Here is a 22,932-nt window from a genome sequence, read left to right as displayed (position 1 = left end):
AAACACATAATAAAGACAGCAGGCACGTAGCCAAGTGGATAATGGAAAGTCTCGAGTTCTCAGATTCAAATTCTCTATCACACCGTCGGATTTGTTTCTAGGTTGTCCAAAGTTCAACACCTCTGCTGCGCCTTGTGAAATGCCAAATGTTCTGCCTCTATCAGTTGGGAATTTTTCTTGCAATTTGCCCGATATTTACTAAAGTTTCCTCTTACAAGCACAGAAAGAAACACGGTAAAGTATTCACAACAGATCGCGAAGAAAGTAACCTGGTCACGCGCGCTAACGTGGCGTCGCGTGACCAGGTTACTTTCATCCGTAGCAAAGAGGTCTCAATATTCATGTTTGGTTTCAGTGCTTGACCTTTCCCATTCTCAACCTGGAAATGCTTGCCATCGAAGAAAATAAAACACACGATTTTTTTTGGTGAAAGGCCTACAGGCAACGCAGGCAGATTGTAGAAAGCGCATGTAGATGGTTTTTGTTTTGATTTTATGGCTTTTGTCTTTCTTTCGCATTTCGACTTGGTTGTTTTGCATGAGCGCGTGACTTAACTTTAAAAAATGGAATACATTATACTCGATAATCCTCCGTCCACTTCTAGACTTACTTTTTGAATCTGTACAGACAAGTTCTTAACAGAAAAAAGTACAATAGAGCGAATGCGCACAGTAAGTGTTTTTCCGTTCTTTAAGAGCGTGATCCAAGTCATAAGTTTACCGTACCGAGGTCACGAGATAAACTCTAATTTGAATCAAAAGTTATCGAGTGGTGGAAAATGGCGTCATCCGAATCAGCTGAAAACCTGCTTGCGGGCTATGACGACCAAGATAGCGAGCCCTACGAAGAAATCCCACAAGAAAATCCGATTTCTCTAAAACGTTCTTTGGGAATTCCAGGTGGAACTGCTTTTCTCATCGGCACGATAATCGGCTCCGGCATCTTCGCGACACCGAAATGGGTGCTGTTTTACGTCGGTTCAGTTGGCATGTCCTTGGTGATGTGGGCTTTCTGTGGGGTGATTTCTCTACTTGGAGCACTGTGCTACTGCGAATTGGGAACTTTGATTCCAAAATCAGGTGGTGAGTACCAGTATCTGCTGAAAGCGTATGGTCCTCTTCCAGCTTTCCTGTACGCGTGGATGTCCGTGTTGTTTATGAACCCGGCTAGTCAGATTATGGTCCTATTAGTATTTGGAGCCTACACTGTCGAGGCGTTTCTACCGGGATGTAGAAGTCGTGAAGAGTATGTTCCGCTTATTAAGTTACTAGCAGCTGCAGCATTAGGTAGGTTCAGATGAGAAACGTAAATCAGTTTTATATTGTCGTACTCTCGTTCAATAATATAATTTCCTCAAGATTGTTATGGTAATATATCAGTTCCTAAGGTTCAAATTTCGAACATGTATTCAAGGAACTTGATCCGAGTGTTGTGTAACTCAAAGTTCTGCCCATTAGAAAATTGCTTCTCATTTCCTTCTTTCCCCGAGAATCGTCTATCATCTATTTGAAAACAGTAGACACTAGATACGCTTGATTAACTCGTTTCTATTTTTTTTAACCTGTTTTATCTTTGCTTCTTTTTTCTAAGACAATGATAATTTCTAGTACAAGTGAAAAAATTGACCACCTCTAGAAATCAAACGGTCCAATAACTCAGTCGTATATGGAATAGGATGTGATTGTTTTGCTGTCGAGATTACAGCGCCAAACAAGCAACAACTCGCGAGAATTAGCGTGGACTGCGAGTCGTGACATCGCGCTCCTCGTGCGCCTTCCATATGCTGCATATGAAACGCTTTGAAATGTGGTTTATGATAAGGCTTTGAAAAAAATAAAAGAATTTCTAGGAGAACAAATATACACGATGGAAATCAAAACAATTAATTATATCAAATTTTCTTTTAAGACAATGAGGTTGGGAAATCCTCGCAAAAAGTCCCGTGGATCATCTGACAGACTACCAAAGGTGCCAATTTGTTGTCAAATAATGGCAACTTAAGAATATAACTAATTTCATCATTGTCATCGAATCTTCAGGCGTTATCACCTTTGTCAACTGCGTAAGCTTGAAATGGGCCGTTCGAATACAGATTTTCTTTACTGCGGCCAAGATGATCGCCATTTTTATGTTGGTATTCACAGGAATTGTTCGCTTAACACAAGGTAATTTTTTTTCTATGATTCGTTGAGGTAGTGTGATCATCGTCAACCAGAGTGCAGTTTGGGGACCATCCATTGTTTATCATTGGGGGGGGGGGGTTTAGATGGTTTACGTGGTTTTCGGGGGGAGCGAAGTCCCCCCCCCCCTTATACTCTGTCGCCAACAAAGTATAAAGGAGGGGACTATAGAAAACTGACTGCCAATTAACGTCATTAACTGCCAATGAGTGGGTATCATAAGAATATTGTAGCGCTTTATAGGGGGTATGCGGCAAACGAACATCAAGACCGAATGAAGAGCCAAGAAAATCGCGACCGAAGAAAATACCAACCAAACCGGGGGATACGTTACAGAGACATGGCTTTAATCAATCTCGTAAACTGTAAGCGAATTAAAAAAGGGACTTATACAATCAACTGTATTCAATTAAACACGTGGCGACTTAACCAGCGTAAATGAATCTAACATAATAAAGGAACTAATAAATGAACCAAGTGCCACGGCAAACACAAAATATATATACAAAATAAAGACGAAAGAGCTTGCTCGAAGCGAGATAAAGGAAAATTATAACTAGAAATAACCTCCTGACGATACGAAGGTGGTGACTAAATAACACGCACAAAGACATAAGATCATAGCAAGAGAAACGCTACAAAAGTGAAAAAAAGCGAATACAACTTACATATCAGTCCCTATGCGCCAGTGGCTTGAAACCAAACTTAAGAAATTAACTTGGGATGAACGCCGGACATGAACAGTGAATAGTGAAAGGGCGTACGATGCAACAACTAAAAATCAGCGGGAGAGAAAGACTATCCGAAGGAATCAAATGGCACAAAGGCCAACTGTAACACAAATGTCGCGCAAATTTAAAGTCACGCATTTACAGGGGGGATCTAGCAAATTTTATCGTGACGCAACCAAAATCCTCCGACCTCCGACCTCTTATTGGAATTTCAAAATTGCGTTTCAACTGGCTCAGAATTACATGGTTTGCCTTTAATACAGGCACTGCACACAGGGAAAACACCAACTTTTCAGAAAAACATTCAAACCTTTTATTGCGTTTTCTTCACTCCGCAATTATTATTTTGCTCCATTTCTTTGCAGGCTATACAAATGCCTTTGAAAACGCATTTAACGGAACTAGTCCAGAGATAGGGAAATTTGCGTTTGCCTTTTACAATGGACTATTTTCATACAATGGATGGTGAGTCGATGACGGGAAATCGATACTGAGTGTCGTTTGATTCTTGTAGGCTAAACCTCAACCTCAACATTCTCTTCCCTAGGAACCAACTGAATTATGTCATAGAGGAAATAAAAAATCCTGAAAGGTGAGAAACACGAAAACGACAGGCAGTTGATAACATTACAATAGTTTTGAATATTCTGTTGCATGTATTTTTATAGGAACCTTCCGCTTAGCATTTTCATTGGTATCCCTCTTGTGATAGTGTGCTATCTGTTGGTGATTATTGGATACCTTACGGTGCTTACACCACAGGAATTTCTGACTACTGATGCGGTTGCTGTCGTAAGTAACTCGTCTAATAACTCTTTGATTTACGGTCCAGCGGTAAAACTAAGACCATGTTCATTAGACAACATTTAACAAATTGATTCTAGGACCATCTTGCCAGAGTTTAAGGTAATTTCTGATCAAAATGCAGTAACAACAAATGCGACCGTACCTTGCTTGATTAGTTCCGTTAAAACATCACACACTCTTTAAACTCTGCGCAATGTGAACATAGGAAACGCTCAACTCTCTCACGTCATCTCAGAGAATCGTCGCCATTGGCCAATCATTCAGCCTATACTATTCGATTCAATAGAAATCCCTTTAGTCTACCTTACAGTCCCTCAGATAAATGGGAGTCAGTGCGTACAAAGTGGTGTGCGCGAGCGAGGAGAAATACTCGGAAAATTACAGAGGTAACTCTCTCCTCGCGTGTAATCGTCTGGATGATCGCCTTCACAACTCGTGTGGTCCTTAAAAAGCTTTTATTCAGGGGAATTCCTATTTCTAATCCAATAGCCAACGCTCATTTATCAAATAGCGTTCTCCAAAACAGGCGCTTTCTTTAAGGTCTCTTAAGACTCTCTGTGCAAGGTCTGTGGACCATAGATGAAGGATGTTTTTCGAGAATTATGATATATCGGTGTTCAAGGATAATCAACGCGGAGGCAAAAATCTTGTCATTATGACTTCACCACGGAGATAATAACTCGCTGTTTCGTGACCTACAAAGACTAGCTTTTAAAAAAACAACATTTTGACATTTGTCTACCCCACCACAGTCGTCAGATCGGTCATCACCAAGCGAAACTCACTTAACACAACTCAGGCTTTGCACGAATAAGAAGATAAGGTCACTTTTAAAAATTGCAATTAAGATTAAGTATAGAGTATTTTTCTTGTTTCCATTTCGACAGACCCTAGCAAACCGGTTATATGGAGTCATGGCTTGGAGTATTCCAATACTCGTCTCTTGCTCCACGTTTGGTTCCGCCAATGGCAGTGCCTTTTCAGGAGGAAGGTATGGAAAGGTTGATATTATTTCATGCTTGTTCATTGGAGTTTTCTCGTTAATATTAGAGGAGCGCCTCTTTGATGCCTTGAATTTTTTGTGAAACAGAGTTTAAAACAAGGGTCTGTAAGGGGTGAGGAGATTCTTACATCATATATCACTCGTGTTTGCTACCGGCTGAGATATACTCATTGAATACACTGATTAGATGCTCCTCACCCACCCCACCCCCACCCCTATCAAATCTTACATTATTCGAACAAGCAGGCCTCATACCCCTCCCCCCTCACTCTCTTACAGCCGACTTCGACGGTTGTAAGATTTCATCCGATTGCAAACTCTTTCGATTGATTTCAGAATGATATTGAATTTCAGATTAGCTTTCGCTGCCGCAAGAGAAGGTCATCTTCCTCGCTTTCTCGCCATGATTCATACCAAGCGAAGAACCCCTCTCCCGGGGCTCATATTCTCTGTAAGTTATTATTTTCTTGGAATTGCGATCGTCATTAAACTGTTGTTATCCCGTCTTTCCCAACTTTCTGTTATTAGTGAGTCACAAGGAATCACCGGAAAAAATATAAGAACATGAGCACTCGGTGTGAAGCGTCCGGGCTTAGCACCTCTACTATTCGCATTTTGCCAAGTTATCTTTTTCTCTGATTTCTTTGGAAGCCCACGATGGACTGACCTGCTGAAAAAGAGTGCTGCTCATGGCGTACATATTCCTGAAATGACACCAATTAATGCGCATCAGATTTGAATTAATTTCAAACTGATCAAATCTGGAATTAATTATGATAGCCTTGCTCTCTGAGATATAATATGCATTATGTTAAATCGCACTTCAAGTTACGCTTAATAGCCTTCCTTCGACATATCTCGACGGTAAGTAAGAAACTAGACGGAGACCACCTCGTCTAGGCTTTACTGCGAGACTTTCATGCAAAAGTTGAATAGCCTAATTACAATGATCTCGTGAGAAGCCCACGAGATGCTCTTAAAGCGACGCGAACGAGAACTTTCTCACAGGCTATCCAACCTGAGGTTGTGCAACAGTACTGTTTAACACAAGAAACAACTTCAATAAACTTTGGCGAAAATGGTACCGCAACGAAAAGTTAAAAATCTCCCTGTGCGACATTTTACACTCGGCCAACGACACGTGGCTGGCGTTTTTCAATGACTTCCTAAGCCTCTCGCGGCCTCGCTGCTCATTGTTGCTTCTCTGCCGCAAAACGCTTAAAAGCGTACACAAGTTATTTTGGACCCTAGTGGCTGATTTTGCATTTTGAACGCTAGTGGCCGATTTTGGATTTGGACCCTAGCGGCCTTTTTTGGGTTTGGGACACTAGTGGCCGATTTTGTATTTAAGACCTTAGCAGCCGATTATGTATTTTGGACCCTTGTGGTCAATTTTGGATTTTGCGCACTAATGGCTAATTTTGGATTTGGACCCTTGTGGCCGATTTTGTATTTTAAACCCCAGTGGCCAATTTTGGATTTTGGACACCAGTGGCCGATTTTGTATTTTGGCCACTAGTGGCCGATTTTTGGAGTTTAGACCCTAGTAACCGATTTTTTATTTTGGACCCCAATGGCCAATTTTGGATTTTGGACACTAGAGGCCGATTTTTGATTTTGGACACTAGTGCTTGATTTTGTATCTTAGATCCTAGTGGCCAATTTTGTATTTTAGATCCTATTTGAAGCTTTTGTATTTTGGACACTAATGGCTGATTTAGTATTTTGGACCCTAGTGGCCAATTTTGTATTTTGGACGCTAGTGGCCGATAAAATATTTTGGACCCTAGTGGCCAATTTTGGATTTTAGACACTAATGGCCGATTTTGGATTTTGGATTTCAATTCCGATTTTAAACGAAGTAATATTGCATTCAAAGTCGGCTAGTGTCTTTTCCCCTCCAAGCTTTCCTTTAAGATGCCCCAAGTTTTTCTAAGGGCGAGTGACATTCCAAAAAGAACTGACAAGTTGACCAGGCAGTGTCGAAACTTGTCGAAGTTTTTTCCTTCGTTTTATTGTCTTTTTTTGTTTTTGTTTTTCTTTTTAGAGTATCATTTCGTTTGTGATGATTATTCCTGACTCTTCGTCTTTTGAGGTGCTTCTAAGCTATATGGGATTCTTCAACTGGTTCGGCTATTTACTTTCTATCTCAAGTATCATTTGGCTGAGGTACAAAGAACCTGAGGTCAGGCGACCATTCAAGGTGGACATTACAACGTTCATTTGATTTATTTGAAAAGACTTTTAGTCTCATTTACGTTATTCCGAATGAATATGCGAAAGCATCCTCTTCATCTTAATGAGTCGACAATTCTTTGAGGTGCTTGTTTTAGGGGAGCGTCTTTTGAAACCTCTAAATTGTGAATCGCAAAGAAAGCCACTTCTAAAATGTTTTATTCAATTTTTTTTTAAATTTACAAAACTGTTATCAAGATAAGAAAAAAGAAACCCATGTCATGCTGGTGAGGCCTACTTAGGGCATATTTTAATTGAGTGTATATGTCGGAAAATAATAAATAAGATCAATTTCATCAAAGATAATTATCACAAGGAACTTATGAACTCAGAGTAAGAACAATCAACCTGGTCAACGCGCAGGAAAACGGGGGTCACCAAGTCGTGTTTGGTTTTAGTTTTGAATCTGAGGGAAGAACGAGGTTTCTAAGCCAATCACAAAGCGTAATAAAGTAAATTGATAAGGTCATACCAGCTGTCAATAACTGCATTCTTAGTTTGGTGACCAAGCGTTGCCTCCATTTTCGCCTTCATTCGTATTCTGTGGTTGAACATAACATTTCACAGCTATGTGACAGTGAAGTTTTCAATTGATTACTGGAAGTAATCCGACATTACTTTGATTTGCTTAACTTTGCCACGTGATTGGTCTGGGAAACCCGCGCCATCCTCTTAACCAATAGGGTTTAAAACAAAAATCAACCGCGGCTTGTTCCCAAGTTTTTTCCCGCGCTTCATGAAATATTCTTTTTTTTTTCACTATGCGTTCTTATTGGCTCCTCATTTAATTTTCCTTTCCGCTGATTAGCTGTTCGATTATCACCAGCTAAACGTTTGTCGCTGGCGTTTAACTTGGTTGTATAATCAAATATATAGCTTTCTCCTTATTTCCTTGCAGGTATGGTTTGGAATTCCCATATTCATGGTTGTGGTTTCATTGTACCTGGTAATTGCGCCCTTTTATGAGACCCCACTACAATCATTTTATTGCGTGCTGTTCGTTTTAGCTGCAATTCCATTTTACTTGGCGTTTGTTCGATATGAAGTGGTTCCACGGTGTTTCCTTCTCTTTTTTAGTAAGTGTTTATAAATCTTTTAAAAATTGATGAATCTTTTCCACACGATCGGCCTATCAGATTTCCTACAATCCAACTCGATACGCAATTTCTGAGTGCTCTTGCCCCTTTTGAGAGGTTGTACGGCAAATGACGATACTGATTTAGACAATAAACTCGATTCTTGATTGCCTTTAAAGGGAAACGCTAAAAAGTTTGTGGCATATTGCGTTCGTTGCAGGCACTCCATTAAACCAGACGCGAGGAGTTGAGTTGGATTGAGAAGTCACGCGCGGGTGTCTCAGTGCTCTTTCCCGCGTGTTTTTCTTGCAGATTCTTGCTTTCTCACTGATACTATGCTACACATGTTAATTTGATGATAAACTTATGACCCTTTGAGAGGATGTAGGATGCGTGCCTTAGGTTTACGGTTGCTCTGCAAACCGCTAGCTACGATGTGTAAACTGTTCAACTCAAAATCTTGTGTAACCAAATTGCGATCTGTCATACTTGGCTGAGAGTGCGCAGCGAGTTTTCTAGACCTATCACAAAGCGTCGTTGGGGACCGTTCATTATTAATTGCTGGGGGGGGGGGGGGGTTGTGGAGAATTTTTGGGGGGTCGCATGGTTTCCAGAGCGAACGGAGAGGGAATTAGTAGTCGCCAATAGAGTTTAATGAGGGGTACTATGGAAAATTGACCGCCAATATTAACTGCCTATTGGGTGGCGATCATTTTCGAACATCAATTGGAAATGTCTCTAGGAAAGACTAACAAGAGGTCTCCAGTCTCAACAATTCTTTGATCTACGCGTTTCTTCATTCTCCTCTTCAGATCGTGTAACTTACAAACTTCAAACAATCTGCGACGTGGCGCTTCCTGTGGAGGAAGGAGACATTGAGGCATCTTCGTCATTGATGAGCCAACAATCTGACTGAATAGAAACAAATAAAGATTGGAAAGGAGGAAGGATTCTTGTTCTAGACCTGAAAAAACCACGAGAGTGAAAAACTAACCTCGATGGAAACAGCAACCTTGTTGCCCTAATTTAGGGGCTAGAAGAGGAGAGAAACTGGGTGTAAGCTTTTGAAGGAATTCGCGTTAGTGTTTGATCGTATGATCGGTTCTGACTGGTCGCACACCTCTGTAAAGCTATAATTCTGAGCAAAGGGGCCAAGTTTGTAAAGAAACTGTAATTCTGCGTCGGTGGGAGAGCATAACAAGGTAATTAAGTGTTATCAACTGAATTGATAATGTAAATTAGCCACCGTAAACAGTTTAAAAGCTAGCGCTCGAAACGTCAGCTCTTTACAGTAGCTAATACGTTATCAACTCAGTTAATAATACTAAATTACCATATAATTCTAAGCCATTTAAAGTAAGACTTGTATAAATTTCCATTACTCGAAGTAATTTTTTATCTATACTGCCTAGCGTGCCGATATTTTCTCATCCCGAGGATTAACTTCTCCCTATAATATCCATACATTATCCAGCAAACAGGTAATGAGAATACACAAACTTATCAGGTAGAAGTTATCTTAATCTAACACCAAATTCTTGGAACTAATTAGCTAAGAAATGTCTAGAGGAGAAAATTAACAATCAGACCTTTGGAGTTAATTGAAAGGTTAAATACTTGTTGGGCACAAACAGAGGAAAAAGACAAAAACAAACACAATTTCAGACCTCTCAGAATTCAAGATTCTGCACAAACCGGGGAATGAAAATCCTCTCACGAAATCACCAGAAAAGGTAATGAAAACAAACGTGTTTAATTTTTTCCTGTAACAAAGACGCTAGCTACACTTCTATCCAAGGTGTTTAACTCATTTTGTTTTAAAACTGGTAAAATGCAGTTAATTATTAGTAAAGAAACATGTTTCACCACGCCCACTATTTTAATTGTTTGATAGAATAATCTTTATACACATGGTAAAATGTAATGAATATATTTACACTGTAAGAACAAAATGATCAAGAAGAAATTTATTCGCTGTGACAAAAGACATTTCCCGATCAGACTAATATCCACAATCTCAATTTAAACCTCAAAACGAGAAAGCCTTTGCATTTATAATGTTAATGTCGAGACCATCGTTTAATTTTCTTTAAATTCAAGAGACAAGAAATAAAGTTTTTAAGGGAAAAAGTTCAGTCGCAGGCTTAGTACATCCGGGATAGCGAAGGAGGTGGAGCCTCGATCCTGCGCGCGACCTCGTTGCAATACTTGTCAGGCACACCAGCATCTTTCAGCTCCTGCAACTTTCTTCTTTTTATTTCGTCCAACTTCTGCCGCCTGGAAATATACATTAGTTAATATAATGTTAGTAACCATGGCGAAAAATTGAGCAGGCTTCGTGCCATTGTTTTCAAAAAGTGGTTACGACCCATCTAATTTACAAGGAAAGAAATCGCTTCCCAAAATTCCGTGTTTTTTATTTGGTCAAAATATTGTCAGTCTCAGTCTGATTGGTTTAACATCTTGCAGTATTAATACACGTTAACTACCACTTAGTCTTATTCTCGAGAAATTATTTCGAATGGTCTTGAATTAATATAAACCTACCTTGCTCGAGCTTCTTGGTCCAATTTGATTCCTTCCTCAAAGAAAGCGTTCCTGGCCTTGACGCGATCTTTCTCTTTCTCGCGGACCTGTTGACGCACTTCTTCCGCATGCTGATGGCGGCGGACTGCATCTACTTTTTCAGCTTCTTCGTCTTTTAGCAGTTGTTCCTCTTGCACCCTACAGATATTGATAGTTACGTTTTAATTACAGGGAAACTGCAAGGATGAGACCACCACTGTACTTTAGGAAACAAATTTCGCGCAAGCTCGCAAACTCGTTTCAACTTAATTGACGTAAACCAACACTAAAGGCGAGAAAATTGAACGAAATCCGCCACCGGCTTCGAAGAGCGAGGAATACTTGAACTAAAGAACTAAAAGTAAATATGACTTACTTTAACACCCTCTCAAACTCAGCCCTGTCTCTGGCAGCTTGCACGGCTAAGAAATGTTCTTTATTCCTCACTTGCACTTCACGAGCGGCACGTAACATTTCCTCAGTTTGCTTTCTGTAAATAAATAAAATATAGCGTGAAAAAGTTGTAGAAAATGTAACGAGAAACAAGAAAATTTCAGATTCTGATCTGCAAACGACTGAGCGTCATGAGGCCCAAACTAAACAGATTACAGTAGCTAATCAGAACGAAGGAAAACAAACCAGGGAGCTGACGAGATCTCGATCTGAGTCAAAAGAAAGCTGTCTCATGCGCGGTAAGTAAAACACAAGCAGTGGCAGATCAAGGAGTTTTTTATTTAAAAATAACAGCAACAACACAAATTTGTTAAACGCTAGGGCCCAGTTGCATAAAGGGCAGGAAGTACGGACCCCCAGTACCCTGACCAGGATCAGCCACAGAAAATCGATCAAGTCGTGATTGGTTTTCCGTTTTGCATCTGATTGGTTAAAAGAAGGTGGCGTAATTTTCCAAGACCAATCACTGAGGTCCAGAGGGGGAATTACAGCTAAATGAGGGAAATCCCGGATTATTTATGACAATCAACTGGCTAGTTCTCTTCACTCACTTTTTCTCAGCTTCTTCTTTTTCTTTTCTTCTCCATTCCCGTTCTGCTTCTTCCTGATTTCGCTTGGCTCTAAGAGCATCCTACAAAAGTAGATGTTTCTTTTATTTAAGACAGGTTTGACATTTGAAAGCGTAGCAAAACCTCAAACTTGTTTGCGACTGCTGGTAAAACACCGCCAAATACATGAGTTCTAATTAACTGATTTACATGAACGTGCATACTTTATTTCACACAGGTGAGTGTAGTGACGCGCAGTGTGCGTGTTTTGCGCGTTAAGTGCACGGAAATTGCGCGCGCATCAAGCGCGTATAATGCTGCGGCACTTTAAGCTCCACTATACAACACTTATAGGGCAACTTGAAACAATAACAAAGTAAGGCTATCTTGAAACAATACCTTCTCAGCTTGTTTGTCTTTGGCTCTCTCCTGCTGTGCACGTAGACGAGCAATTTCTTTCTCTTTTTCAACTCTAGCCATTTCTAATTCCCGCTGGTAGGCCTCCTCTCTTTCCTGCATAAAAAGTAAAAATGTGAATTAAAGAAAAACGCGAGGAAAGTAAAAATGTCAACAAGAATATCATGCGACCGAGCTTGTTCACTAACCGCTTTCTGCTTCAGATATTCCATGACTTTAATTTCCTCGAGCTTGTCTTGCGCCGCCTTGCGGTCCTTCTGCTGAGCGATTTCCTGAATAAAAAAATTCTATCAGTTGCGTTTTTCGAACTGATTAAACTTTACCTTAAAGTTATTCGAAGTACACTGAAGAAGTCAGTGGACGCTAAAGTTTCACGGGTGCAGCTAGGTGGGATTCCATGAATGTGGACGACCTTCTTCCTTTTCTTGAGGAAACGTGATATTTTGTGATGGAAAAAAACCCTTGTATACATCCACGTGCCATTCACCCTTTCACTGCCAAGAGTGATCATGACAGAATTTCTCTACACAATTTAAGTGCAATATCAAGCAGACATGAATAAAGAAAAATATCGACTGGGGGGATTTTCAGCTCATCCAATACCAAATTCTCCGAACTAGCATCATAAGAATTGTATGTCCAACAGTAAGAAGAATTTGATTGATGGAATAAAAGGGTTTAGATGCTAGTTTCAGTCCCCCATCTACCAGAAAATCCTATCTGAGCCCCTTTGGGGTGGATGAGAGGTGTATCCTAATGGATGAGGTTCAGTTACCTCATTTGCTTTGGCCACTTCTTTCATCAACGCTCGTTGAATTTCTTTCTTTTTAATCAGGTTCTCCAAATCTTCTGCTTGTAGTTTATCCAAATATTGCAACATAGCCTGAAAGAGAAACATTTTTTTTAACATATATCAGACTGAATATCATACATGGTTGGCTACATAAACAAAAGAAACAACAGGAGAAGGAAAACAGGCATTAATCTTAAAATAAGAAAAATCTTACAGTGGAACAAAATAGAAGATACTTTTACACTGTTTCCCTGTGTAGAGTATTTTATTAGGGAAACAAGAACACCTTTCCAACAGCTTTAGGGATATGTGCAGGTGACCAGGCTTCATGGGAACCATGTGAACTTGAATTTACTCAGTTTAAAAACAAAAGTTATGGATGTTTAAAACATATTTTGATTGATAAACTTGCAAAAGCAGCTTCAACATTGCTTCAGAAATGAAAAAAAAATTGAAAGAAACAAAATCAATGTAAAAGAATTCACATTTCTTTAAAATATTTAAAACAGGCAGAATTTTAGGACATATTTTGTTTATTTTCATAAATTCTCAAATAAAAGTCAACTTCAAACTGCCTCCAAGGAGCCTGAATAACTGATGGTAAAAAAATATTTATAATAACCTTAGTTTCCTGATCCTTTTTCTCCTCATCCAACAGCCTTATCTGTTCTCTGTCTGTAATCTGATGTTGCAACACTTGTGCACCCTTCAGTCTTTCAAAATGAGCAGCCTTCTCCCTCTCCTCATACTCTTTGAGTGCTTTACGTCTTTCCACCTCCATCATTTCATCAAGGCGTTTCTCTTCTTCAAGCTGTTCTTTCTTGATGTCAACCTTTTCAATGAGTTGGGCATCACGGATTGCATGGCATTTGGCATTCAAGATGAGCTGTTGTAAAAATTTTAATTTAAGGGTTAGATTGATTGGTCGCTCTGCTTCACCAGTGGGCTAAGACTGAAAAAAATATTGATAACCTTGCCACTGGTTGGCAGTTGAGTTCCTTTTTATTGATGTCTCAGAGATAATGAGTCAAGTGTAAAATCACACAGTACAGAACTTACATCATAGAAGACTTCAATAAATAACACTTGCTCAGAAAATTAAGGCAAGACAAGGCAAATCCTGTGATCTGATTGGCTAGTTGGGCAGGCAAGTTGGGCCTGCCTTGCCCCCTCATGATTGCCCTCTTTGTTTCCAAGAAAAAGTAGTTCTGAGGCAAAATCTTCTCACCATGGATTTTGTCCCTTACCAACTATTTGTTTGCTCAAGGTGCCTGGATACTGAGCTCATTTTTCTATGTTGGTATGCTTCTGGACCTTCATTATTGTTCTCCATCCATCTTGACCTTAGGCTTGGTCAATAAGACATTTCATTATAATGATACCTGGATTAATTAAACATACCTCATTCAACTTCTTAATTTCATCATCTTGTTCCTCCATTAGTTCATTAGCTTTATCTAGTAAAGTTCCACTCTGTATCATCTTCTCCTGAAACATCGCATAAAACAGAAACACAAGAAATTTAGCCACTAAAGACTTCTGTCATGAAGGGGGGATGGAGGGGGGGAGGAAGGGAGGGTGAGGGGCTTACTGATAATTTTTTTATGCCCATATAAAAAAGCTCTCTTACCAATAAGTCACTTCTTAAAGTAAATTCTACTGTTTTTTTTCCCAAGTGTTACCGGTAACAAAGCTATTTCCACATACAGAAAGGGAAAATAAATAGGCCTGTAGTTTATGAAGGGGTGAACTTGCATGATCAACAAACTACCTCACTAAATTACTAAATGGTTTTCATTCTATACAAAACAGTCACTTTACCTGTTCAAGGTCTGATGGTTTGGCATTCTCCTTTCGTTTAAGCTCCATGGTCTGCATAAAGTTCTTACGTTCTTCTGATGCATTTTGAAGAGCTTCTTTTCTTGTTTTCATTTCCTCCATGGCAGCTTCCTTTTCTGCTTGTGTTGGAACATGGGATGCAGACTGCAATTGCCGCAAAAAATTACAAAAAATATTATTTTAAGGGTTGATTTATTCAATACCTCTGTTCATATTGCCCTCAAAGATTCTAAACAAGAAGTTCATTTGTCTGCATGCACAGACACATAAACTAAAGGTAGATTTTTTTATTTTCAAAAATCTATTACAGTGAGACTTATGGTATTAGAATAACTTAGCCAAATTTGACCAATTTGACTACAAGAAAAAAAAACAAAGAGTATCAATCAAAACGTGCATATCTTCACTACTTTCAAGCCCTGCACTAACTAACTACAAAGAATTTAGTTGAAATTTATTGTTTATTTCCTATAATCAATTTTGGTCAGTTTAATTTGTGCCAGTGATCTTGGCAACAGAATTACCTGTGCAACTACGCATGACATAAAATTTAACAAGGTTTTATGTTTTGTGTATATCAATACTACAAAGTCACCTTAATTCTTCTAAACTCTCCAACTTCTAATATAATACTTCTTCCAGAGGGATCTTCTTGAGGAACCCTGTACAAAATATCAAGAAAGGTTAATAATTTACTTCAATTGTTCATTAACTCATAAATTATTTGTCAAGATAGAGTAGTATGAATTTGAATAAGTTATTTAAAGGTTCAGATATAAATCACACAACTAACTAAAACTGAAACCAACCTGAGTCTTCTGATCAGGTCCTTTGTAATAACTTGAATCATTTCTGGCTCTTCAGATTTAGCTGGTGATTTTTTGCCACCTGGACTGCTTCGCCTTCGAGATCTCTCTGATAAAGCAGCAGCAAAAGCATCCTCTTCGCCAGGCCTTACTTTCTTTGGAGAGGCAAACAGTGTTTCATCCTGCCAACAAAAAATGATTTGTAAGGATGGTAAGCACTAGACATGACGGTGCAGTTTACTCACTAACATAACAAGTGTGAGGTTAAGAAAAATGTTATTTCCTTTGTTTCAAGTGCGAAAAAAAATCTGAGTTCTGCTGGAAAAATAAATCAAGACCTTCAGATTGTACACCTCTATCCTCTACCACTAATCTAAAGAGAACTTGGTGAAGGTATAGGCTAACTATTCTGGAATGAAGTTGCCCTTGATGTTTTCAATGCTACAACGCATTGATGTCAAGGGTTAACAGTTATGAATCAGCTCATTCTTCAATCTCAGACAATTAATCACCTGATCGTCCCCATTTATACAGATCACTGGCAAAGCAAATGGCTCAAGACCAGTTTAGTTAGCCTAAGCATTATAATTTGCTGTTAGATCTTTTACTCAGTCTTCAAATTCCCTCAAGTTTTCGAGCGTTCGACCTATTTCTAACGGCTGATAAGACAATTAAACACCAATTTTACAGATTTTGGTAGATGTAACTTTTGATTGCCGAGAAAATTCGCTGAATCTCAAAAGGTTTTGCCCTTTGCTAAGATACAGCTGTGTGCAACCTCAAATGTAGCGATACACACATATCTGCGCGAGTGCTAGTATATTTCAAAATTAAGAAAGATCCAGCTACACTTTGAACTTCATTACAACAATCTACTCAAAAACTTACCACTGTAGAAGTTTTGTTGATTGTGTGATACTGTCTCGTCCATGATTTTCTGGATGCATTCGATCCGCCAGACTCCAACGACCCAACAGTGCTGTTTGGCTGTGAGAAAATCGATTAGAAGGACGCCTCGCAAATTTCATTATTCACTCGCATAATCAGTTGAAAAATTCCTTCCTACTAGGAAGGTGAAACTTGAGTTAATATATCTATGAAATTCTCTACTTACCATTCTCACAAAAGCTTTTTTTAAAGATTATTATGTGTTTGCAGGGATGTGAAATCAAAATGGCGAGTTGATAGCTGTGGCCGTAAAGAAATATTGCTTGTTTCCAAGACAACGACAATTACAAAACAACCGCTAAAGCCATGGGGCGATTAGAGCCCAGCTTCCCACACGTGTAGAAGTTCCAAGATGGCGACGAAAGGTATTCGATCAGCGTATGGAAAACTTTCTCGTTTTCTACCGTCTAAATTGTATACAAGAAACTACTGTCATCCAGTAACGGACGAGCAATATCTTTACCATCCAATGGTACGTCCTCTGGAACCAGAAGCCCAGACACTTTCTTTAACAAAGACCTTAAACATGGGGGACATTTCTAGTTGCTTGCACGACACATCCATTGACTCTGTCACTCGAGAAGAAATGATGGGAAAATTTAAACAAAATATTCTTCAGACAAGGTTGTTCAACTTTGATGGAGAGCATGCAACAAGGGATATGGCTGCTATGCCCCTGATGCAAAATATGCTCAGGGTTGTGTGGAGTTATGCTAAATGGTGAGAAATGCAGCTTACTTATATGGAAAGCTCCTTTAACATTTTTTCCCTTTAAATTTTGAGTTTTGTCGAGACAGAATTGACGTAAAAGGGTCTATGTATTTTTTTGCAAAGTGAAATAATTTGGAACCCCTTTGATCATGCAGTGTTCCTACTGACTTACCCTTGGTGGGGAAATGTTTACTGATGGGGGGAGGGTCAGCTGTAACATTTGTCGCAAATAGGAGTCAAGAGTGGCTCACTGATATTTTTATATTTTTGTTTTAATAATGTATCTTAGTATTTGTTCTTTTTTTTAATTTTTATTTTAAATTCATCCACTTTGGATGCTCATGAAGAATAGATATGCAAAAAAAACCGGCATCATGTAGTGTTGAATTCTTAAACTTGTTAAAGAAGACTTCTTGACTTATCAGAGTGACTTTTAATTTTTGGAATTTAATCGAAATTTAGGAGAACCTTATATATTATTCCTTTAGTTGGTTCATCTCATAACATTGATACTTTATTAGAATATTAACCCTTTAACTCCCAGAAGTGATTAACATAAAACTTCTCCCTACAATATCCATACATTCTTCAGCAAACAGGTAATGAGAATATTCAAACTTATCAGGTAGAAGCTGCTATCTTAATCTAGCACCAAGTTCTCGTAACTAATTTACAAGGAAATGTGTAGCAGCCACAGGGAAGAATTAACAATTGGATCTTGGGAGTTAAAGGGTTAAGTAGAATTATTCTAATTTCACAAATAAAACCCTAAAATGTAAGTGTAAGTCTTTTTTTACATAGCTAGTACATTTTTATGTTTTAGCTTCCCAGGAATGTTGGATACCTCTCTGACTTTCAAGCCTCATGTGTCTGCAAATTGGGAAAGGGAACACACAATACTGGTGTCTGGACATCTTGGCTTTTTGTTGTCCTCTAAAATTCCTCTCAAACAAGTAGCTGACAGGAATGAGATAGAAAAAAGCAAAGAAATCCAGGTGGAAAACCCTGAGATAATTTCTCCTGTATTTCACCTTCCCCTAACACGAATCAGACCAAAGTTTGACACTGGCTTTCACAGTTCTCCACCATTTCCTTATCCTCATACCTTCATCATAGTCAGCGAAGATATAAAATGCTCAACAGGTCAATTAATTGGTCAAGGTAAGGTTATACAATTCATGTAGCTGACTTGGAAAGTTGTTAGGTTTTGTAAGCAGCCATTATTTGGGAAGTGGGAGATGCGGTGGCTCTGTGCACTGAACTCAGGATTAAGAGGTCTTGGTTTGAGACCTGGTGATGTCATTTTGTGGTGTTCTTAGGAAAAACACTTTACTTTTGCAGTGCCTTTGTCCACCCAGGAATATAAATATGTACTGGAAAACTGTCAGGGAAGCCTCATGAAATGCTGGGGTGTAACCTTGAGATGGACTGGCATCCTATTATTAAGGAAAAGAGCCTTTTCTCCTACTAAGACTTTGGTTTGAATAAGCAGTGGAATTGACCCTGGATATTTGCAAAATATTGGAGATGAAGAAGAACCTAGGAAGAAGCTTGTAATGACCCCAGAATAGTACCCAAGGACATGGCTGAAGGGGGTTCTGGGGTGCCCATGACCCTCCCTCCCTTTGTTAGCCCTTTTTTAAAGTAAAACATGGCATGGAGGTGGACATGACAATCTAGTGGGTACCCTGTGTTTGACAGAGTGTAACCCCCCTTTGAAAAATCCTGGCAATGCCCCTGGTACCATTAGTGGTAAAAATTAGAATAAAAACTCGGAGAAAATACAAATCAGTTTGGAATTTGAAAAGTTTGAAATTGTTTTAAACTGCAATATATTCTACACTATTTTGCACTGATTAAGATTTTTTTCTTTTTTCCCTTTAATTTGCTTTCAGGTATCATGTTTGTCTGTGCTCGACTTGTGGCAGAAGCAGTACAGAGTTACAAATATCAGCTGGGAGATGATTTGGAAAAGCCCCTATCCAGCCAGTGCATCATCACTGATGGAATTCGACTCTCATTTATAAACTACCAGCTGAACACCTTAAGTTTTCATGGCAATGAAGGCATCAAAAACATGGCTTGGATTAGTCCAGGGGTTTTCATGTACAAAAAGGCCATGTTTGAAGATTTGGAAAAACCAGTTGCAGAAAAAACTGTGAAGGAAAGGAAAAGATTCCGACGTCCAGTGACACTCAAAGATCCAGCAAAGCATGAAATAGTTTTAGAAGAGTTTAATCCTGACTGTTTTGAAACATTTGTAAAAATGATTGTAAATGGATGCAAAGCAATTTAACAAAAGTGTAGACTAAAACCTTTCAATGAGTGACTTTAAATTTAGACTCAGAGAGTTGATGTAAACAGTGTCTGTAGGGGAAACCTAAAGCTTTTATGAAGCTTATTATGAAGTATATACAAAGACACAGCACTGACACACCTTTAATAAAGCTAAAACTGATTCAATGATTGAACAACCTATGCTAAAAAACCTGTCTTCTTAACCCACCTTCTAGGGCAGGAAATTTGTTAGGCTGTCTTTCAATTAAGGAAGAAAACAATCAAGAATCTTGAATTGATTTCTGAGACTAATACGCGTTTCAGACGACAAGTAGATGTGTCATAAGACTTTTACATTCACATGGGAAGGTCACCTCTGTAAGAACCTAATTCTCTTACTTTTTGGGCGTGTGAAAATCATGCCAACCCTACTCTTTTACCAGGCTCTTTATACAGCAATTCCCCCTCTTCCCCCCCTTAAAAAAGAGGAAAAGGCTCGTTCCTTCTCGGGCCTTCCAACCGGAAGCTATCCCCCAACTCATCAACGGCCCTTTCTAGAATATTCCCGTGGTACCCCTCCCTAAGGCTAGGATTGGTCCCCTTCGTTTGTAGTGAATGTGATGACGTAGTCGAAAATTGCCAAACAAACTATGGCTACAGAGGAAATCACTGGGAATATTGAAATGGCGGCCGCTATAACCCCATCTTCTCACGTCCAACAAGCTAAAGAATGGCTTTGGCAGCGAAAAGCTCAGATGAAACCATGGACAGATTTTTTTAAGAGTTCGCGCTTTAGCAGGCCAAAGACAGTCGCCGAAGCTGGAAGAAGAGTCGTGAAGAACTTGGAGGACTACCAGAGCAACTACATCGTTATAACGCTTCTTTTGATTTTTTACTGTGTGTAAGTGATCTTGTTGCCTTTCAGCTATGTAGTTTAAAAAGAGAAAGAGTCTTTGTAGATATTACATACGTAATCTTTGCAATCGCGCTCTCCTAACTGTCTTAACTCAGTCCATGAATCCAAGAACACCTTACGAATTCGTTTTGTTGGTTCTTCTACCCTAAAACACCTCTTTGAAGAGTAAAGAATTTGAAGCTGTAAAAGCCCAGTTCTGTAAAGATCAACTAAACGTTTGTTGTGAAAGATGGATAGCACGACACTCGGTTGTACTCCGCTTGAACGGAATCGGTCGCGATCTTTAAGTATTTTAATGATTCAAGGTGAATTATAAAAAATATTTAAAAGAGATTGGTAGCCACTTTTTTGTTTTTTTGTAAACAACCAGACTTTCTTTCTCGAAGCTCGAATTTTGAGCTCTTGATTATGCCATATGACCGGTTTATGAACTATTTTCTCTTCTAAAGAATAGGAATTAGAGAGTTTCTTTTTCAACATTGCCTCAACATTATTGCTCAATGACGTAAACGTGAAAAAGCAACGCTGTAGCACATTTTTCCATGCATGTCTCAATATCCATGCCTACAGAGCTGTAGTTCTTGTAAGATCTCATAATCAGTATATATTAAACCAACATTTTGAGAGGGAAGCACCCAGCTGATGTGCAGTTTTCTCTGTGGTACTTACCTAAGAACACAATACAATGGCTAGAAGAGGGCCCAAACTCAGAGCTTTTTATGTGAGATGTGATGTACCAACTTTGTCTCTTACCTCCTTAGGGATAATTTTTTTAAGTAGAAAATAAGGAAACTCTATGACATATTGTTGAATTATCTTGTAATAATGTTCTGAATAGGTAGGGTGTTTTCTTATCTTATTTCCTTAGCCTGTCATCACCATTGCTGCTCATAGCATTATCAGTCGCTGGAGGTGGCTGTTTCTACATATCTTACAAAAACCAAGGACAGAAGATAAGAGTGTTGGGTAAGAATTATTCAATGTTTGGTTAACAGCTTCAGTGGTACATCAAAGGGGAGAGTGTGGAAGGTCCTAAGGGTCCCGAAGGCACTAATGGCCTTGAGGGTTCCAGTCTGATGTCAGTGTTCTTGATGTCTACGATAGAGCTTAATATATTGATGATTTGACGTGTCTTGATTTCATAGGTCGTGACCTAACTAGAGCAGAACAGTATGGACTTGTGTTGTTGATCAGTCTTCCCCTCTTCATTCTGGCTTCAGCAGGATCAACAGTGTTTTGGATTATAGGTGTGTATGCAATGTATTAAAACCCTTTTGACAACCTGGCCTCTTAACTTACAGAGCTCTGGTTTACTTTTGTATTTTAGGTGCATCAATCTTTACAGTTGGACTTCATGCATCTATGTTGAGCACTTCAGACACACCTGAAATAACAGAGCAGATTACAATGGAAGAAGTTTAAGTAAAGGAAATGGAAGAATGATGATAAAAAGTGCAACAGGGAAATAAAAACATAATAATTTAAATTATTGTGCTCCACACAATCATCAGTGTTAACAAATTGAAATAGTGGTTTGGAGTTCTTGGGGTAGAAATGCATCTGGTAAAAATGGTCATTGGATCAACTCTACCATTCGTAAGATCTTATTAGTAATTCTCCTTACTGTCCACTAGACAATTCTTACGATGTTAGTTAGGAAAATTTGGTATTGGATAAACTCATAGGTAATCTTGTAGTTGATATTTTCTTTTCTCTCATCACCTGTCTGCCTGAGATTGTACTGACATTGTAAGGAGAAAATCTGTCTTGATCACTCATAGGAGTTGAAGGGTTGACTAATCACATTTCCTGTAGTGAACTTCTTAACTATAGGCAATTTTTTCTCTTATAAATCAATTGTAACTATTGTTGAGTGTTAGCTAACAAGACCAAAAACCAGTGGTGGAGATGTCACAGTAAGAGCTTATTTTATTTTAGTGCTTTAAGTCCCTAGCTATTTAATATCTTCTACTGAATTTTGAGCACACTTATCCTTTGTTTAATTTTGTTTTTGATAAGTTGGATGTACTAAATATGATGTCTAATTATTACACGTAGTAATTAGTTAAAAACAAAAGTAATAAAAGTTGAATCTGCTCGAGAGTTACATTCAACCTTGCTATACCATTATATTTATGTGATGTGGTTCTTTTTTTTTTTTGGTTGTAAAATTTTTCAAACCAGGTTGTTGTTGACGTTTTAAGAGTATCATAGTGAATGTAAGGAGATGTGGTGGGCTAGTGGTTATGGTGCTTGTCTTGCAATTACAAGATCTTTGTTTGAATTCTGGCTGAGTCACTGTGTTGTTTTGTCAGGTACCACACTGACTTCTTTGCCCCTCTCTACTTAGCACTTAAAATGAGTATGCATAGTCTATTAGGAAATCCTGATGGAATGACAAGGGTACCACTTTGATGAACTTGCATCTTCCCTGGTGGGAGCAACAAAACTTGCAGTCACTTCATGCTACTGAAATAAGTATAACAGTGGCTCATCAGAGCCCTAACTAGCAATTAACATTTGGGTTATGTAAAATTTTACACCTCTGAGGCAATGAAAAGTATCAAGAATCATGGGCAGTGGGGGGAAGAGGCCTCAGGGTGCAATTGATCCCCTTTCTGAAATGA

General features: G+C 38.8%; 4 protein-coding genes across 4 annotated transcripts; 3 read left to right on the top strand and 1 right to left on the bottom strand.

Moving 5' to 3' along the window:
• The first annotated feature begins 684 nt into the window (after positions 1–684).
• LOC131776329 (b(0,+)-type amino acid transporter 1) lies at positions 685–10,163 on the top strand. Its single transcript, XM_059092493.2, has 10 exons — positions 685–1,286; positions 2,040–2,165; positions 3,277–3,376; positions 3,459–3,503; positions 3,580–3,703; positions 4,606–4,709; positions 5,076–5,172; positions 6,769–6,924; positions 7,855–8,032; positions 8,845–10,163. The coding sequence occupies exons 1-10, from the start codon at positions 779–781 to the stop codon at positions 8,946–8,948; spliced, it is 1,542 nt and encodes a 513-aa protein (XP_058948476.1). The 5' UTR covers positions 685–778; the 3' UTR covers positions 8,949–10,163.
• A 1-nt stretch (position 10,164) lies between these two features.
• Positions 10,165–16,664, bottom strand: LOC131776330 (cilia- and flagella-associated protein 45-like). Its single transcript, XM_059092494.2, has 14 exons — positions 16,568–16,664; positions 16,342–16,440; positions 15,457–15,635; positions 15,243–15,309; positions 14,630–14,791; positions 14,210–14,296; positions 13,431–13,694; positions 12,791–12,898; positions 12,204–12,287; positions 11,998–12,111; positions 11,602–11,681; positions 10,974–11,087; positions 10,580–10,756; positions 10,165–10,309 (listed from the first exon to the last, which is right to left on the bottom strand). The coding sequence occupies exons 1-14, from the start codon at positions 16,568–16,570 to the stop codon at positions 10,177–10,179; spliced, it is 1,671 nt and encodes a 556-aa protein (XP_058948477.1). The 5' UTR covers positions 16,571–16,664; the 3' UTR covers positions 10,165–10,176.
• An 87-nt stretch (positions 16,665–16,751) lies between these two features.
• LOC131776373 (large ribosomal subunit protein mL37) lies at positions 16,752–19,575 on the top strand. The gene is made up of 3 exons (XM_059092548.2): positions 16,752–17,121; positions 17,936–18,273; positions 19,008–19,575. The coding sequence occupies exons 1-3, from the start codon at positions 16,754–16,756 to the stop codon at positions 19,406–19,408; spliced, it is 1,107 nt and encodes a 368-aa protein (XP_058948531.2). The 5' UTR covers positions 16,752–16,753; the 3' UTR covers positions 19,409–19,575.
• A 441-nt stretch (positions 19,576–20,016) lies between these two features.
• Positions 20,017–22,589, top strand: LOC131776360 (prenylated Rab acceptor protein 1-like). Its single transcript, XM_059092529.2, has 4 exons — positions 20,017–20,290; positions 21,174–21,271; positions 21,451–21,552; positions 21,633–22,589. The coding sequence occupies exons 1-4, from the start codon at positions 20,040–20,042 to the stop codon at positions 21,725–21,727; spliced, it is 546 nt and encodes a 181-aa protein (XP_058948512.1). The 5' UTR covers positions 20,017–20,039; the 3' UTR covers positions 21,728–22,589.
• Positions 22,590–22,932: the final 343 nt, after the last annotated feature.

This window comes from Pocillopora verrucosa, chromosome 6, assembly GCF_036669915.1.
Source record: "Pocillopora verrucosa isolate sample1 chromosome 6, ASM3666991v2, whole genome shotgun sequence".
In the NCBI taxonomy this organism is placed as follows: domain Eukaryota; kingdom Metazoa; phylum Cnidaria; class Anthozoa; order Scleractinia; family Pocilloporidae; genus Pocillopora; species Pocillopora verrucosa.
The sequence above is the reverse complement of the archived record's forward strand: the minus strand, read 5'-3'. Positions and strand labels throughout refer to the sequence as shown.

Bases quoted from the DNA above. Each gene is read 5' to 3' on its own strand.
- LOC131776329 (XM_059092493.2), top strand. From the start codon at position 779: ATGGCGTCATCCGAATCAGCTGAAAACCTGCTTGCGGGCTATGACGAC. The intron at 3,377-3,458 runs GTGAGTCGATGA...TCTCTTCCCTAG, and splicing joins CTATTTTCATACAATGGATG to GAACCAACTGAATTATGTCA. The intron at 4,710-5,075 runs GTATGGAAAGGT...ATTGAATTTCAG, and splicing joins AGTGCCTTTTCAGGAGGAAG to ATTAGCTTTCGCTGCCGCAA.
- LOC131776330 (XM_059092494.2), bottom strand. The intron at 12,112-12,203 runs GTTAGTGAACAA...CTTTTTATGCAG, and splicing joins AATATCTGAAGCAGAAAGCG to GAAAGAGAGGAGGCCTACCA. The intron at 10,757-10,973 runs GTAAGTCATATT...CAATATCTGTAG, and splicing joins GAGTTTGAGAGGGTGTTAAA to GGTGCAAGAGGAACAACTGC.
- LOC131776373 (XM_059092548.2), top strand. From the start codon at position 16,754: ATGGCGACGAAAGGTATTCGATCAGCGTATGGAAAACTTTCTCGTTTT. The intron at 17,122-17,935 runs GTGAGAAATGCA...TTTATGTTTTAG, and splicing joins GTGTGGAGTTATGCTAAATG to CTTCCCAGGAATGTTGGATA. The intron at 18,274-19,007 runs GTAAGGTTATAC...ATTTGCTTTCAG, and splicing joins AGGTCAATTAATTGGTCAAG to GTATCATGTTTGTCTGTGCT.
- LOC131776360 (XM_059092529.2), top strand. From the start codon at position 20,040: ATGGCTACAGAGGAAATCACTGGGAATATTGAAATGGCGGCCGCTATA. The intron at 20,291-21,173 runs GTAAGTGATCTT...TTATTTCCTTAG, and splicing joins CTTTTGATTTTTTACTGTGT to CCTGTCATCACCATTGCTGC. The intron at 21,553-21,632 runs GTGTGTATGCAA...TTTGTATTTTAG, and splicing joins AACAGTGTTTTGGATTATAG to GTGCATCAATCTTTACAGTT.